Source organism: Anticarsia gemmatalis, chromosome 12 (assembly GCF_050436995.1).
Source record: "Anticarsia gemmatalis isolate Benzon Research Colony breed Stoneville strain chromosome 12, ilAntGemm2 primary, whole genome shotgun sequence".
NCBI classification, from domain to species: Eukaryota; Metazoa; Arthropoda; class Insecta; order Lepidoptera; family Erebidae; genus Anticarsia; species Anticarsia gemmatalis.
Window position 1 is genome coordinate 4,946,669 of NC_134756.1, and position 17,261 is coordinate 4,963,929.

The 17,261-nt window shown below is 37.8% G+C and overlaps 2 protein-coding genes across 2 annotated transcripts; one reads left to right on the forward strand and one right to left on the reverse strand.

Annotated features, from left to right (window-relative positions):
* The first annotated feature begins 802 nt into the window (after positions 1 to 802).
* Positions 803 to 17,201, forward strand: LOC142976902 (uncharacterized). Its single transcript, XM_076120483.1, has 14 exons — positions 803 to 1,216; positions 1,536 to 1,720; positions 2,484 to 2,557; positions 3,929 to 4,034; positions 5,473 to 5,642; positions 6,882 to 7,378; positions 8,208 to 8,392; positions 9,268 to 9,399; positions 9,679 to 9,840; positions 12,414 to 12,579; positions 15,572 to 15,673; positions 15,801 to 15,982; positions 16,105 to 16,271; positions 17,051 to 17,201. Exons 1-13 carry the CDS (start codon positions 1,102 to 1,104, stop codon positions 16,258 to 16,260), a joined length of 2,232 nt encoding a protein of 743 aa, XP_075976598.1. The 5' UTR covers positions 803 to 1,101; the 3' UTR covers positions 16,261 to 16,271; positions 17,051 to 17,201.
* Positions 13,294 to 15,147, reverse strand: LOC142977351 (uncharacterized). Its single transcript, XM_076121229.1, has 2 exons — positions 13,706 to 15,147; positions 13,294 to 13,318 (listed from the first exon to the last, which is right to left on the reverse strand). The coding sequence occupies exons 1-2, from the start codon at positions 15,145 to 15,147 to the stop codon at positions 13,294 to 13,296; spliced, it is 1,467 nt and encodes a 488-aa protein (XP_075977344.1).
* Positions 17,202 to 17,261: the final 60 nt, after the last annotated feature.

Genomic DNA, 17,261 nt, shown 5'->3' on the forward strand with positions numbered 1-17,261 from the left:
TGTTAAGTAGCAATTTTAAATTAATTAAATAACTCTGCAAGAGTGGCCGCAGTGGCGCTTAGCTGGTCTGTGTGACACCTAATCCTAAAATCCAAAATGCTGATTGTTGGTATCAGTTTGCTTTTCAAGTGGGGCTCCACATGATCGGACATTTTTCTTATTTTATTTATCGGTAGCCCTTTAAAATTATCAGGATATTCGATACTTACCCGTATATTAAGAAACCTGTAATAAGATCACGACAAATTAAAGAGCGATGAAACCTTAATTCTTTTTGCTAGATTTTGTTATGGAATTTAGTATTCGATGTAAGCCAGCCCAAAAATTAAATGATATTGTTCTGAGTGTCATGTTATTATGTAGACTAAAGGTAGATTTTCCACTTGCAAATACATCATTGTTATTCATCAAAGGGTTATTTAAATATTTTTTATTTAATTTGGTACGAACATTTAAATCTTTATATATATAATTCTTCTGTAAGTGTGTATGTCACTGAACTTCTCTAAAACGACTGGACCGATTTTGATGAAATGTTTTGTGTGTGTTCGAGGGGATCTGAGAATGGTTTAAATTCACAATTTTGTCCGCTGGACAATGCTTTTTATTTAATTTTTATGGCAAAACAACGTTTGCCGGGTCAGCTAGTATAATACAAAATTACTAGAATACATACATTTTTGAGTGAAATATTTAGATAAAATAGACGCGTTCAGATTCTGCCCAGAAACAAAACAATTTATTACGCACGAAGTCAATTTGGTTGAATACAGTGATTGATTCATTTCTGAACGAAATATAATCTGACAGATACTGTTGCTGAGGTTTTGAGAACACTATAATTTTGCTTTACGTTTCAAGAATGTTATCAAAATAGATAACGATTATGTTGCGTTGTAATTCCTTTACGAACAGGTGGTAAAGTCGCGTCAGTCTGTAAGAAGCACACTTCAACGAACCGTCGACAGACATGCCACTGTCGTGATTGAGACCGCGTTTTGTTCTTTACTAATTTTGCCAAAAAAGGGCGCACAATTATTGTGAACGTTATGTAACGTATATTGTAGTGTTGTTGTGAGTGATTATAATATTGTGGGGAAGATGAGGACGGTGGCGTTGATCAGCGGGGGTAAGGACAGCTGCTACAACATGATGCAGTGTGTCGGTGCCGGGCACACGATCGTAGCTCTGGCCAACCTCCAACCTATACATAAAGGTTAATTTCGTCTCAATATCCAATCAACACAGATATATTTACTATACCTGATATGACTTGATTGTTGTTAATATTTTTTACTCACAGGAAACACATTAAACCCGAAAAAGTATTTTTAAAACACTGTATTAGTGTAACATATGTCTTCTTTAATTTTTTAGCACCTTTATTATTAACATATTATTAATTTCCATGATAATATACTTTAAAATATATGTAACCTACTTTTAAATGCTTCATAAAAACATTTATAAGCCAACAGAAAAAACATCTCTTGCCTTAGCACAATATAATATTATATTTTTTCATAATTTTTCAGATGAGATGGACAGTTACATGTATCAGACAGTGGGTCACCAAGGCATAGAACTGTATGCTGAGGCTATGGGTCTACCATTGTATAGAGAGTCAATAACTGGTAATGCAGTTAACCAGGGTAGGAACTATGATCCCACAGATAATGATGAGGTTGAGGACCTGTACAGACTTCTGGCTAAAGTCAAGGTAATAATATTGAAATTAGATGACACTACAAAGTTATGTTCAGTAGATGCTTATTTAGTATTTCATTTTTCAACCACCAAAAGTCTTTCTTAGAAGCTAGAGAAAGGATAGTATATTGTTTTGTTATGTAATTAGCTGTATCATTAAATATTGTGATACATTCCCATATAAATAGTAAACAAATTAATTTAAATTTATATAAAAAATATGAACCACATCATTGATTGGACATTAAGATAGTATATATTTAGTTACACTTTGAATAAATGTTTGCAGATGTAGTTGTTTGTTATCTCACTGAGACATGAGTTATATAACCTCTGTTGTTATGATAATTGATAACTTACTCTACATACTTATGAATATGTGCCATACATTTAATGGACACTTGTTAGTACTCCTTTGTTTTACAAAAACAAAGATTTTTAAATATGTTTTTCATTTTGTGCACTTATATGGTAAATTGATGTTTTAAAACAATGTTTGGTAAATTACTTTGTATATGTTTTTGTATAAAAATAAGAAAAATAAATGATGAGTACTTACAGTAGAAATATTGCTGCAATTGTCTCTTAGCTAATAATATTATGACACATTAAAATCACTATATCTTAAATTTTGAATATTAAGTATAACTATTATATTGAGTATCCTGCATGACAAAATAATTTTACTCTCCCCTGGCTCCCACATAATAATGCTTCCTACAAAATCATTATCCATACCAGCTAGATGCGTTTGATGACATGTGCTATTGTTTTAGGATGACTTAGATATAGAAGCAGTCTCCGTTGGTGCCATATTGTCAGATTACCAAAGAATTAGGGTAGAAAATGTGTAAGTATTGCACTCATTATTTATTAATATCTCAACAGAAATACATATCAACTTATACTACTTACATGTACTGTATAATTTGTACTTATGATTTTAAGTTTCATAATCCTCTGACAGTATTATTATGATTGATACAACTAATATTTATTATGAGAAAAATCATTTGATTATGTGTAAACATTGACACACAATATCAAATTGTAAACTATAAATTTCTAAAACCAACAACTCAGGTTTCTCTAGATGCTCCTATCAGTAAGGACATCTATTTTATTTTGTTTTAAATATCATATAAAATTAACTAATGACTCCACTATTTGCTTACCACATAGGAAATGCGCATCTACATTTCTAACTAAAGTAAGATTGTTTACAATATTAATTAGGTTATTATAAGTGCAAAGTACATTTAACACAACTTGTAAATAGCAATTAAAAATATGCTTCACCATGCAAAAATAGTTAATTGGAGTTGCTCATAATAGCTATGTTTGTGTCAGCACTAAAATCAGTTAGTTATAGCAGACCTATTAATAATCATGTAGGTTTACAAATGAGGTCATCAAATTCTGTTTGATCTGTTTGAGCTACTATCATTGTGAATGTTTTGCACGTGATTTCGGAACGTAGATCAAAGGTTCAAAGGTCACTTTGTACATAATTCTCACAGAACATGTTAATTCCACTTCATCAACAATGGGTCGGACTAATGCAGTCGCCGGTCGTAATTACAATAATTGCGGCTATCTGCAATTTAGCTTGACAGTTTAGAATCCTGGCAGCATGCTGAGGCTTCAACCTCCTGTCTATTAGCAGGCTATAGAAAATTCTTACTGTGTTCATCACAAGCTCAGAAGGCATATATCCCGATATAAATGAATAATTGCAACAAAAAACATTGTTGATAAAATTCGTAATAAATGTACGCTATTACAACGTAATTAGTTGATGAGCTTTATCATCAACTGATAATGTTACTCAATATTGTTAATAATGTCTAAAAGCTATGAAAGTACCTCACCCAATATATTTTTGTTGTTATTACTTTCTGAAGAGAATTTATGTAACCCAAACCTGTGTTTAGAGTTCAATTGCCGTATTGATAGACTCTCGAAAGCTCAGCGCAGCGACAGCAAATAATCAATACGGCTCTTGCAAAAAATAGTTTAAGAACACGATAACGAGCTGAATGTTGCATTTTACTTGTCTTGAAAAATATGAAGGATATCCCTGTTTGTAAATATAATGAGGCAGCCACAAGACTACTTTTGGATATCGAACAATTTTAAACTTTTAAGACGCCGATATACGGAGATTCTATCAAAAAGTATTATATTGTCCATTGAATTACTAATGTGTTTGTTTTTATAGATGTCACCGGTTAGGTCTAGTCTCCTTAGCGTACCTGTGGAGGCGGAATCAAAAGGAATTGCTGAAGGAAATGATAGCGAGCGGCGTCGAAGCAATCATTATTAAGGTTAGTCACGCAACACGTAGACACCATTTACTTAGCGTATTTTTTTTACGATCACACGGCGTATTGCTTTGCTGAACTTTCGTTCTTACAGCGATAAGATAAAATAACGGTTCCAAGTCTGATAGGCGATATTAAAAAACGTTGCAGATCCATTATGGCTCTCTTAAATTAAATGTAAATCTATTAGTGAAAATTCCTGAAACAATTTACGTTTACATTATCCGTTGAGCGTTCTGCGTCTTAATTTCGTAGCTGTCATTAACCGTCGTATACCCTACATGTGAAGGACGTTGCTAATTCGTTCAGTGATCGCCGATCATTATCCGAGCACTCAGTGAAATCACGTCATAGAGCCGTGGTTATTCATGCCTCCGACTTATTAACATGTCAATACCCTTTGCGATATCAGTGTTAAGGAAACAAGATTGCGAAAGTATCACACTTGGATTCACGATAAAAATGTTTAACTAAATACCTACTTGTTTACTGAGTATTTAATGCACTTCAAGTAAGATAAATAATTATATAGAAGTGAATGCGCCAACATTTGCACCGTGTTTACATTAATGATTTTTATCTGCATATATCCACATGATCGTCGAAAATAACATCGTGTATGAGGTCATGCGTCACCACTCACAGATTATTTTATTCAATTTATTTGACGTTGATCGTATCAATCAGTAAGTGATGATTTCTTAGAATTTGAAACGTGAATTTTTATAATATGCAGCGCCAATAGGATCTGTCATGTTTACTATTAAATTAACACTCAAATTATTTTCGTCGGATTATGACTAAGTTGTGAAAATAGAAGATTATTTCTGTAGAAATACTTTTGTCACGGCTCTTTTTTGGGTTCATTAATATGTTAATTTGTTATTAGATTCTTTAGTTAGTAGCTTGGCATATGCGCGCCTTACGAATACATAAGCACATATATTTCACTGTAGATATTGAAATATACTTGATTGTTTACGATATAAGTGGTCATTTATTACATAGGACTTATAGCACTCCTTTACAAGCGATCAAAACCTATGATTAAGACGAGATTGCTTGTGCTACGAGCATAAATTATGAATTATCGTTTTATCGTAGGATTACATCGGCCACTTGAAATGTTATTGATCGTAGAAATTAATCATTACTATTATTATTTACTTATCTAAGTCCGACTAGAGTTCGAGCTTATGTATACGACATAAAGATAATTTATATTGAAAGAAAACAATCTGTACCTATACATAAACAAATACGAAAACTACCTATTTTAAATCCATTCACGTTACACTGTCCTTTGCAGCTACGACGCTTATAACGGATGTCGCGATTTATATTATACTCCTAAAATGACAAAACAAGTACATAATCGTACATTCCTTTAAAAAATATTTATAATACTACTTTCTAAATTCTACGTATGTAATGTGTCCAGGTGGCTGCCCTAGGGCTGGACCCGAGGATACACCTAGGAATGAGGCTGCGCGAGATCCAGCCGCACCTTCTAGTCATGCAGGAGAAGTACGGCCTCAACGTGTGCGGCGAGGGCGGCGAGTACGAGACCTTCACGCTAGACTGCCCCTTGTTTAAGAACAAATTAGTTATGTGAGTACACTTCTATGTACAAATGATAACAGTTAAGTTAATAAAGAAATCTTGCTCATTGGTCAATCGCGTCGCGGTTTGGTAAGCTGGCAAAAAAAGAAAGTAAAAAGATTAGGGATATAGAAACACAAAGATTTTATACAAGGATTTATTCAGTTTTTGATTATTATTATTATGGGGCCTACTTAGCACTAAGCTTAGTGCCGTGTAGGCGTACCATAATGTCTATCTTGGTGAAAATTGCAAAATTCTATTATACCACAATATACTCACAGCAAAGTCCAGTTGATAAAACATACATAATCTTTAATTAAAATTGAAGTGGTGGTCTGAACGATAACATGTAATGAATTAAAACAATGAGTAATATGCTGTCAATAAGTGTGCTTACCTTGCTTAGCATTAGATATGTTATCTAGCTCTTTTAATAACTGGTTACTAGGCCAACCGGAGTAGGCGCGTAATGAGGTTTAATGCAGACAAAGTTATTTTATCTAGAGAATATTATAAAAACTTCTTGTATCAATTATGTTGGTTCTGGTCATAGCTACTCACTACAATACCCAACGATGTTGTCCTAAAGAACATTACTTTACTCTGGAAGGTCAGATGGCAGCACAATCGTATCTTCTTTGGTTAGAACCAATTTCCTTAAATTTTACTAACTCAAAAGTTTGAGTCATCAGTATATCAATGCATAAAAAACATCTAAATTATAGGTAAATACATAATACCTACTAATATAATTATTTTATGATTGTACCTACTGTTCTGAATTAGGGTTATTAAAGAGATGAATTATTACGGCGGCTTTACTCTGTACTATATGCGTTAAGCCTAAGTAGTCTGCTATATAACTATTGCCATTATATGTTATTATGTTATCAAATGCATATTTGGTGAGATTAGCAATCAATGATGAGTGTTTAGTTTCAGACGCTGTTATCAATCATGTCTCTATCGTGTGACAATCTCTTACATATCTGATCTACTCACATTTCTCGACATTTCTTTCCATATATTGACTGCAATTTATGGTTACGTATTTTCCCGTATGACGTAAAGATGTTAATCGTCATAAGAATTAAAATACTTGATATATAGAACCTTAAGTTTCGTATTGATAACTATGAACTGTCGTCGTTTAAAATAATAACTTTAAACTATTTTATAGAACGAGTATTATGCAGAAATCATTCTATTAAATATAAGTTAATGATAATTTATTTTTCCCAACAGAGATGAAAAAGAAATGGTGTTACACTCGGACGACCCGGTCGCACCAGTCGGCTATTTAAACTTAAAACTGCACCTCGAACCAAAAGAGAACTACGACGACAAACTACCTCCAACTGTAAGGAACCCGTTAGATTTTGTAAACGATTTAAGCGATTCTGTGTTTAGCGATATAAGCGATATTGAGCTGAGTGAGACGGAGATAGAGTCTATAGAGAAATTAGAAAAGGAGGAGAAGAAGAAACAGAAAGAATTGAATCCATTGCTCACGTATTCAGGTGATAGGACTAGTATAGACGATGGTGAGGAAGACAGTGTGGACGGTGTGCAGGAGGACGGGTACAATTACGAGCAGGCTCACAATCAGAGCGAGTGGCAGCCGGTGGAGGACCACAGTAGTATATACGGGAACAAACACGGCTGGTACTTCATCGGCGGCATCGTGGGGGAAGGCGTCGATACCGGACTAGCGACGGAGGACGCTATGAAAAAACTCATTAGTAGGTAAACTTGTTCACAAGCTTTATTTTATGTAGTTATAGTTGTAAGTTATGTTTTATACAACTAACCACCAATGACATTAGGATTAGGATCAAGGCAACATTCAACTAGATCAGGATATGTATGTATAACTTAAATCAGGATTGTCTATAATAAATAAAACACCATGGTTGCATTGTACAATTTTTATTTAATTATAATAAGCAGGGAGACTAAATAATACTGAAGATACTATAAATGGGTGCATACATTGAGTCTGTAGCTGTAGGTTCATTGATAGTTTCGTAGAAAACTAACAAAGTAACAATCATAATTTAAATAGTCAGTTTGTTTATATGTGTCATATCAAGTCTTACAATGTTATTAGTAAATCACAAAGAACTCGTTTTACTCTTATATTACCTATTTAAATATGCACACAGCATAACGTCTATTACAAAAAATCATTGCATAGTTAGTACCTACTATTAATGTATGAACATAAGTAATACAGGTTTATCAGCTAAAGTATTAAATGTACCTATTATATTAAAATCTGTACGGTATTTTGATTCTTTAATAAAAACGTATAATATGAGAAAATATTACTACAATTATTAGAATATAATATTTTTGTCTAAACTAAGGAAACTGTTGGCAAACCAATAAAAAGGTAATTGATTTATTACAAGTCATCACATCTAATATCTTGTTTATAAAGAATTAAATTTAAAAACGTCCACTGAAAAATGTCGTGTATTCAGTTTTTTGTCGAGCCATATTCACAAACCTTAACCTAATAAAATAAAACAAACTTGGCATATAATATTTGTCGTTTAATCATTCCAGGTTTGCTAGAATCAGAATCATTGCGACTACAGGACGTGTGCTCTGTAAACATATACATGCGAGACATGGAGGAGTACGCGGCTCTCAACGATGTTTATGTGAAGACGTTTAGCTTCCCCAACCCGCCGACCAGGGTCTGCGTGCAGTGTCCTCTGCCCGCTGAAGTCGGCTTGATACTTGATGCGGTGAGTCATTTCATTCATATCTATAGATAGGCAGTCGAGCACTATGAAGTATGGAGAATTCGAAATATGTTATGTCAACTTTAAAATTAGTTCAGACGGTAGCCGCTAGGGGCGTTGATCAGATTTTTATACAGAGTAGTCGGTTGTTGAAAGTCGATAGTGATGAAAACATTGCGTTTCTAATTGCTGACTTAATATGACTTTTTAAGTTAAGTATAAATAAATACAAAAAAACAATGCTTATGTGATATTTTTATTTCTAATGATACCAAGATTTGTTTACAAAATATTATGATTTTTTTGTCAGAGGTTTGTCTACAAAAATTATCCTAAAAAGAAATGACATTTACACATAATATATTATGTAATAGATGATAGATAACATTCTTAATATTAAAGATAGTGTAAGGTGAATTAAGATAAGATAACCTTTAGCATAATACGTCAAAAATCAAGGTCAAGTTCAAGAGAATATTGAGTTATTGCCATCTAATTAATCCTTAACGACATCCACGTCTATGATAATCAATGTTCTGCCAATTTCATTGAATACCTAAAACAACTGTCCCATGTGATATTAAACTCTTGTGTGTACTTATTCCGGATAAGCGTCGGTTAGCTCTTAAAGTTTAATATGGGACGGATGTTTTCATAGATTTTCTGACATCTATCACATATTCATCACTCGTCAGAAGATATATGACATATATGTGATGAAATTTGCCATAACCCTTTAGATAATAATGCAAAAGTAAAACCTTTATCTCAATTACGCACGAGTCCGGAACTACCAAGCTATACATAGGAAGTAAACAAGTATCAAGCCAAAAATCTTTAATTATTTTATCTAACAAAGTACGTTATTATAAACGCAGGTGGCGCATAGATCGAACATGAACAAGCACAACGATGATGGCTGTATCACCAGGGAGCGAGTCACTATGCACGTGCAGGGCATATCGCACTGGGCTCCGGCCAACATTGGACCTTACAGCCAGGCCGTCAAGGTAATAAATAAATGATCAACAATTACACATAGTGCTATTTCTTTTATATACATTCCTTCCAAAAATACATTAAAAACCAGAAGTCGAAAAGATGGTGCTTTAAGCCAAATAATACTGACTCTATAAACTAAAAAAGTATTAAGACATAAAATATGTTTGAATGGGGCAAAAACATCATCTAGGGCATGTAGATAAATGATTATTTTCTGTCATTCTAAATTAAAGCAAAACTTATAAACTATTTTGCAATACAAAATACATGTTGTTATTCACGAACAGATCGGTGAAGTGATGGGCACGTGCGGTCAGATCGCCCTGGTGCCGGGCTCGATGCGGCTGGCGGCGGGCGGCGCGCGGTCGCAGAGTGCGCTGGCGCTGCGACACGTGACTCGCGTACTGCGCGCGTTGCACCCCCGAGCACATATACGGAGTGTCGTACAGGTCAGTGGCAACGAACTAGCTCTTTGATTTCTTAGTTTGGCCACAGAATAATAAGTACTAAAGTACGGAACAAGCACTTCCCGTAACAATTCATAGAAATAACGACTCTTGCTACTAAGCAACAAAGTCTAATTCAGCTCGTATAAGCGCTCCGTACCTAACGACATATTCACCTAAGTATTCCCGCTCTCTTTTAACGCGTAACTCTGTCACTGTTTGGCGTAGAGTAACGCGTTACCTTTGACGCTAGGGCTGTCGGCTCGCCGCATCGTTGCTACCTCCTACTATTAGAATACTGATAGAATAGATAATCTAAAATATGTACTTAAGTAGTAAATGTCATCATAATGTTTAAGTATTTAGATGAACTCAGGTCAGATATAGTGCAAATAATTTTTGGATATTTTTTGCAGTCTGTATCTACCGTTTCGAACGAACTGTTTATTAAAAAAAACTATCTACTTTTATCATGTAATCCCTACAAAATTTGGCACTTTAAATGGGTCGAACAGTCCTCATTATCTAACAATATACCTAAAAAAAATTGAAGAACAGAAACATTACCTACAGTTCTGGTTTGTTTACATTTTTACTATTTTATATCTATACTAATATAATAAAGCTGAAGAGTTTGTTTGTTTGTTTGAACGCGCTTATCTCAGGAACTACTGGTCCGATTTGAAAAATTCTTTCAGTGTTAGATAGCCCATTTATCGAGGAAGGCTATATAACATCACGCTACGGTCGTTAGGAGCGGAGTAGCAACGAAAAATGTTACAAAAACGGGGAAAATTTTGACCCATTCTCTTAGGTGACGCAAGCGAAGTTGCGCGGGTCAGCTAGTTCTTCATATTTCCTAAACCTGTGAACCGATTTATATCATTAAAACGGATAAAATAGTTTTAGTCTTAGACCTTTCATTTGATACCAAAATCGTTGAAATATCTTCATAAACAAAAAGTCGCATTTGCAAGTTGCTCTCGTAATTATAAAGTATCAAATTCCTTAATAATTCAGACATGAGTCCATATTGTTAGTATCAACAAAGTAACTTATTATAGTTAGTACAATTATTTTGTGGTAGGCAGGTACTGTAAAGTTTTATAGTTTTTAAATGAATTTGAACTTATCTTTCCTCATCTGTAGGTAATGAAAAAAATGACAATCCCTCGTCCTTCTTTTTCGACAAACATCCATCAAATGAGCAATGCTTTCAACCTGCCATTCTATTTTAAACGTTTTTATAATAATATTACCTACTCATAAAACTTCTAATAAACGCACGCACGAGCTCTACGCGTGAGCGTCGACACTCGACTCCCGGAGTGGCGCCGACGCCACGCGAATTTGTAGGCACTTATCGCTGTAGGTACGGCCGAGTGACGGGGGCCTGGTTTGGCCCTCATAGTATTCGTTCCAAGGAACGTCATAATAAAATATCTATACTTGGACCCTTACACACGTGCGAACTACGAGTGCGATTTATTATGAAACCGCACTTTTTTATTTTACTATATGAAGGATTCGCCTATAATGGCGCATCCACACATGCCCGGCGGCACGACATGAGGCATGGCCGCCGGCATTTGCCGCATCTCAGCCGCGGCACGCGCGGCTGTTGGTTGCCGGCGGCAGTTTGCTTGCGGCTTCGATACGGAGTGGTAGTGTTGTGGCTCACGCACATGCATGCACATGACACAGCATTTCTGTAGCGGGTGTCAGTTTTTGATATCATGGGTCCAGTTAAATTCAGTAATATTTCAAATTCTTCACTAGAGATCCTTAGAAAAGTGTTAAATTTCGAACGAATATTTCTTCGGTTTATGTCATCCTTTCTAAAATCTTTAAGTATCAGGGACACATTAGGCCTATTTCGTAGACTTGGTCTGACCCAATATCTTCGTTTGATTTTGCGGTTCTTTTTACGAATAATAACATACAACCCTACACTTGCGATACACGCAACTATATCATAGTCCAACATCTACGTACACGAGTAACTTCGACGAAAGTCACAACACTACTGCGAAAATTGCAACCGCATCTGCAGGCCGCCGGCAACCGCCGGTAAAGCCGGCGGCCTGCATTCAGCGGCAAGGCGGTCTGAAACCCGGCGGCATGTGTGGATGCGCCATAATACATGCATAATTATTATGATTCTTTTATGACAGTAGTTCACTTGTTCGTAACGGATTAATTGTAACAGGATTCACAGGAGTATTGAGGTATATACAATGTACGAATAAAGCCGAGTGGTATAAGTTGACACCTCCCACGCAAGTGGTCGCAGGTTCGAACCCGAGGCAACACCACTTTTCGAAGTTATGTGTGTATTAGAAATAATTATCATACGCTCAAACGGTGAAGGAATACATCGTGAGGAAACCTTGCATGCCTAATATTTGTTTAAGACATTTATTGAGGGCGTGCAAAGTCCCCAACCCGCACTCGGCCAGCGTGGTGGACTCGAGGCCTAATCCCTCCCCTCATTACGGGAGGAGACGCTCGCCCAGCAGTGGGACAGTACTGGGCTACATTTATTTTACTAATAAAGCGTGCGTGTGGTGTCCCAGAGCGTGTGCTACGTGACGGCGGGCGGCGGCGCGGCGGCGGCGCGGCGCGTGCTGGAGGCGCGCACGGCGGGCGCGCTGCTGCAGGTGGCCGTGGTCAGCGCGCTGCCGCGCCGCGCGCGCGTGGAGTGGGGCGCCTGGGCGCACACCGACAACAACCGCTTCGAGTGTACGTGAGCCCCCGCCCCTACTTCACTTACCCACTATCTTAGTGCCGCCGCGCGGCGCGTGCTGGAGGCGCGCACGGCGGGCGCGCTGCTGCAGGTGGCCGTGGTCAGCGAGTGGGGCTACTCGTAGTGCTTGTTCACGTTGGTACGTGCGGGCGCGGGGACGTGGCGATTTTGTGTTCACTTTGGCCGCCGGGCGTTTGTTTAGCGACAAGCTCAAACTGGCTCAAACTTACTTGGCGTCGCGAGTAAATTGCGCCCGCCACCGATAGTTCGACGTGAACACACACGAACATCTCACGCGTTTGATATTGCCGCGAGCGCGCCGCGCGCCACATCGCTAGCTTGCTCGCTACTTAGACCGCACGTACGTTTTGTACGTGAACACTTCGGTATAACGCCATATGTTTGATATTTCGTGCCCGCTTCCCGACGATACGCGAGATAGCGCAGTGAGAGCGGGACCCGACGACATGGAAGAGACTGGTGAAATTATAACAGACTAGCTGCCACCCGCGTGAAAAGATTGCCTGAAGTTAAAAATATCCTATGCGTTAATCTAGGTTAAAAGCTATCGGTATACCGAATTTTATTAAATTCAGTTTTCGTGAAAAAGTAACAGACATATTTGAGTAAATCCGTCCATAGCCGTAATTACAAATTTTCCCAGGCTTTCTAACACCCCAATTTTGGGACGATGGTTCCATGAGCGCGCGTCACGGCGACTTGCGATCCTTTCGACTAAAATAAACGATAACGAAGTCGAAGTTTACTGATGTTTTTCAAAGTGAAAATCTACTATCGATACAGCTACAAAACGTGTTCAAGTGTGGTCTTTGAGCGCTTATACAGGCTGACTCGCGGCCGTACTCGTTTGTTCGAGATATATGTCTCGTCTCGACGCGAAATTTGTTATCTCTCAGAACGTATGTCATCGTAGCCTCGTAAGTCGCGCGACCCGGACCCGTTATGATTTTCACCCTGTAAATTTCTTTGATTATTATGACAAGACCGCTGCTCAAAGCCGTAATGTGTTTATTTGCTCGGTGTCTCTTTACCCATTCGATATTGAGTAGAAATCGAACAGCGCACTTACTTCTAACAGGTTTTGTTAACAAATTGATGTACCGAACGAGAGTTTCGGCAACTCTTGGATAGAGAGCATCGTCTGAAGGCACGTTGACCCACGAGTAGCACGGACACCAGTGCGGCTCAACCCCTGCCTCCCAGCACGTTCTATTCCTGGGTATCGGCTTGAATAAGCTCATTCCTCTAGGAATCTTTGCTCCAGCCACTTTGTGCCGATTCATGTACTGCGGCAAGTCTACTGCGTCTAATATCGTCGCATGAACGTCGTACGGGGTCGTTCGAGTGTCGGCGTTTGCTCTCAACACAGCTTCAACATCAGGTTGTCGCCGTTTCAAGTCTTCGGGCAAAATAACACACATAAATGGTAGACGTTCTTCTAAACGGCCGTGCAGCGTGTCCTTGACTTCATTAAATTTTGATCCGTGATCCCCCATGACTAAAAGAAGTGTCTTTCGGAAATGGCCTTCCTTCACCAATGTCTGTAAAAAGGTAACCAATGCTCCGTCTGCTATTGAAAGAAAGTTCACTGCGTTTGAGGTAAGTTCAGAAATTAATGTGAAGCAAAAGATCTTATTGCCAAAATGTAGAAACTGGTTAGTTTTATTGAGCATCACCTGATATAGGAATGTATCTCCAGCACAAAGCCTTTCGGTAATGGGTTTTTCCCAGGCATCCATTACATAGAAATGCCTGAGATAGTGGTCAGCGGGTCGATGGCGAAACCCGTTAAATTTGTATTCGAAGTTTCCCAACCACGGCATATCTTCCATATACGCTGTCCGGTATCCATCTCTTTTGAGTTGATAGAATATGAACGGCAAAACATCAACATGGCGAAGGGTTGAGTTCTTTGTGAGGTACGGAGATAGTTCTTCTTCGCTGTGGCCCGTAAAAATTGGAAACAATGAGCCCGCAGAACCATCCCCTACAATATTGTAGCCTTTCAGAATTGTTCCATTTAAAAATTTCGTCAAATAATCGTAACTTTTAGGTAAACTTATCATAAAATCATTTCTTGACACGGAATCAATCATTAAGATAACTACGTTCAATGTCTCCTCTCTGCCTTCAGGGGCAGTTCTTCGTTTAATATATTTACGAAAGCCTGTTGAATAAAATGACTTATTCTGTCTGATTCCATTTTCAACTCCAGAACAATTTATCATAACGTGATCACTTCTGACAAGTTCATAAACTCCATTGTTCCGAATGTGAACCGGATTCCTCAGGTAGTATTCGTAGTCATTTATGTGTATTACATCATAATATTCGCACTCTACATCTTTAATAGTTGCCAATATATCATGTTCTACCTGGCATTGTGAACGGTAACACTTAGCCCAAACCTTTTCTCCACAAGACAAGTTAGAAATTGTGTTTAATACGGTTTCCTTCAGGTAGAGCTCCATCGGAGGTAATTCACAATCTTTATTTTCCTCCACCAAGTTCGACGATAGTTCTGTAATTATATCATCTCTCATGTAGTACAAGATATATAAAATAATAGTAAGCGTAGACACTGCTATTAGTTTTCTTTTTACTAGCAACGGCATCTTTTTCAATATTGAGTAATATTTTAATCGTTTATTTCCACGTTCCACCAGAGAACTACTTGTCCAAATTATGTACACTGCGTTGTCCACTTTTATTTATAAACTAAATATCAACCAAGTATTCAGTTTTGCTAAGGATGTTTGAATTGCAAATAATAAACAAAACAATAGGGCATCGTGTTTCTATGAGTGTTTGAATTTTAAATAGATTATCAACATTATACCTACTATATCCATTTCGGAATGAAGTGCCCTTGATTATAATCATAATTTACTACTTTTTTATTGACAGTCAAATGTAGCAGTTTTTCGATTATTCGAGCCACCTAAAATTGTTTTATTTTAATTACAGATGAAGAAACCGGCTGCAATATTGGTGATTTCAAGGTCGCTATAACAAGACGATGGAACTACGAGAATACAGTTTCAGCTTTCGTTTGTTATGTCGCTACAGGTAAATCGTCCTATTGCAATTTTTTTTTTTTATTTGTTCATATAACCTCATCTACATGCCTACATCATACCACTAGGGTATACATTATTTTGTGAATATTATCATTTTTAGTCACGTAATACGGCAGGTTCGTCTCCGTCGAGCAGCCAGCTGAGCTTCCCGAGCTCGGAGGCGTGCGAGAGCCACCGCTCGCGGGCGCGCAACATGTCGCAGGAGCAGCTCGACGCCGTCATGCAGTACGCGCTCAACAAGCTCACCACGCAGGCGCGGGACAAAGACGCCGCCGTCAAAATGAGGATATTCTATCAGGTACTACCGTCGCCGAAGTCAATTTCAAAATAGTAAAATAACCGTTTAACGACCTCGTGCTTAGCAAAGTAATATCCGTCGAGTCAGTCGTCAGTGTTTGATCCAGCGTGTCGGTCGTGCAGGTGTGGAGCGCGCCGGCGGGCGGGCGGCTGGCGGCGGCGGCGGCGGCGGCGGGGCGCGCGGCGCGGGTGTCGGTGGCGGCCACGGCCGTGCCCGTGCTGGCGCTGCACAACGCCTTCACCTTCCTGTCCATCAGCGGCCTGCGCTTCGACGAGTGACGCCCGCACAGGTCCGCACGGATTGTCCGACCTTACCTTATGTACCGACTACACTTCGATTGACGTTCGATGTACGAGGTTTTGAGGTTGTGATGAATTTGAACGTCATTCAGTCGTAGTAACTAATGTTTAGTCGTAAAATGTATGTTTTACGACGAGAGATATCACCGATACCTACCTCCACGCGGACAGAAACAATTTATTATTTCAAATACTTTTAGAGAAAAGGTGGACAATAAAGTCATACAGATCAGTTACATATGTTAGGCCGCCCCTAAACGTGAAAATCGTGACTTTGGCAGTTCTACGGTTACCTTTAAGGTCAGTCTGATTTTCGGGTGCTGTAAATACTATCATTATTTTGTCGTAAACGATGTATCACCTAGTCACCTAGCAGCTAGTCAGTTTTAGGATGTTCTGACAGACAATAGGATTGCTACCAAAGCCACGTCATATGCACTGGTCGTTCTTTCCCTCGTTGGGAGTATGGTGCATTCACAAACTTTCAGCTCTTAGAAAATAACGAAGGTCCGACTCTCTTACGGTCTCTCGATATATTTTGTGACAAATTGACATAGATATAAGTAACAAATATGTCTCAAAGAGTTCCCTTTTTGTTCTTTATAACTTTTAAACTTTTGCGTTGCAAATTTAATAATAATTAATAGGATACGGGAATTAACGCGAACAGCATTTTACCTTAGAATGCCTTACGTTCACCTTCCCAATTCCTCTTACATATTTTTTGCTAATTCTACTCTCTCATTAGTATTTTTGTCTTTGTTCCCAGGTTTCATCAAACATAAAAGATACAGATGCTTTATTGCCAGTTTATAAAATATATTTGCTGAATATTTTCAGTATTTATAACATTTTGTTAATTATGCTACCGAGTTTACCATACTGTAAGTCAAATTATATATACATTATTTTTTATTGCACATTTGTGTTTTATTTACCTTGTTGTACTGCATATTACATAAACATGATACTTGTTAGTA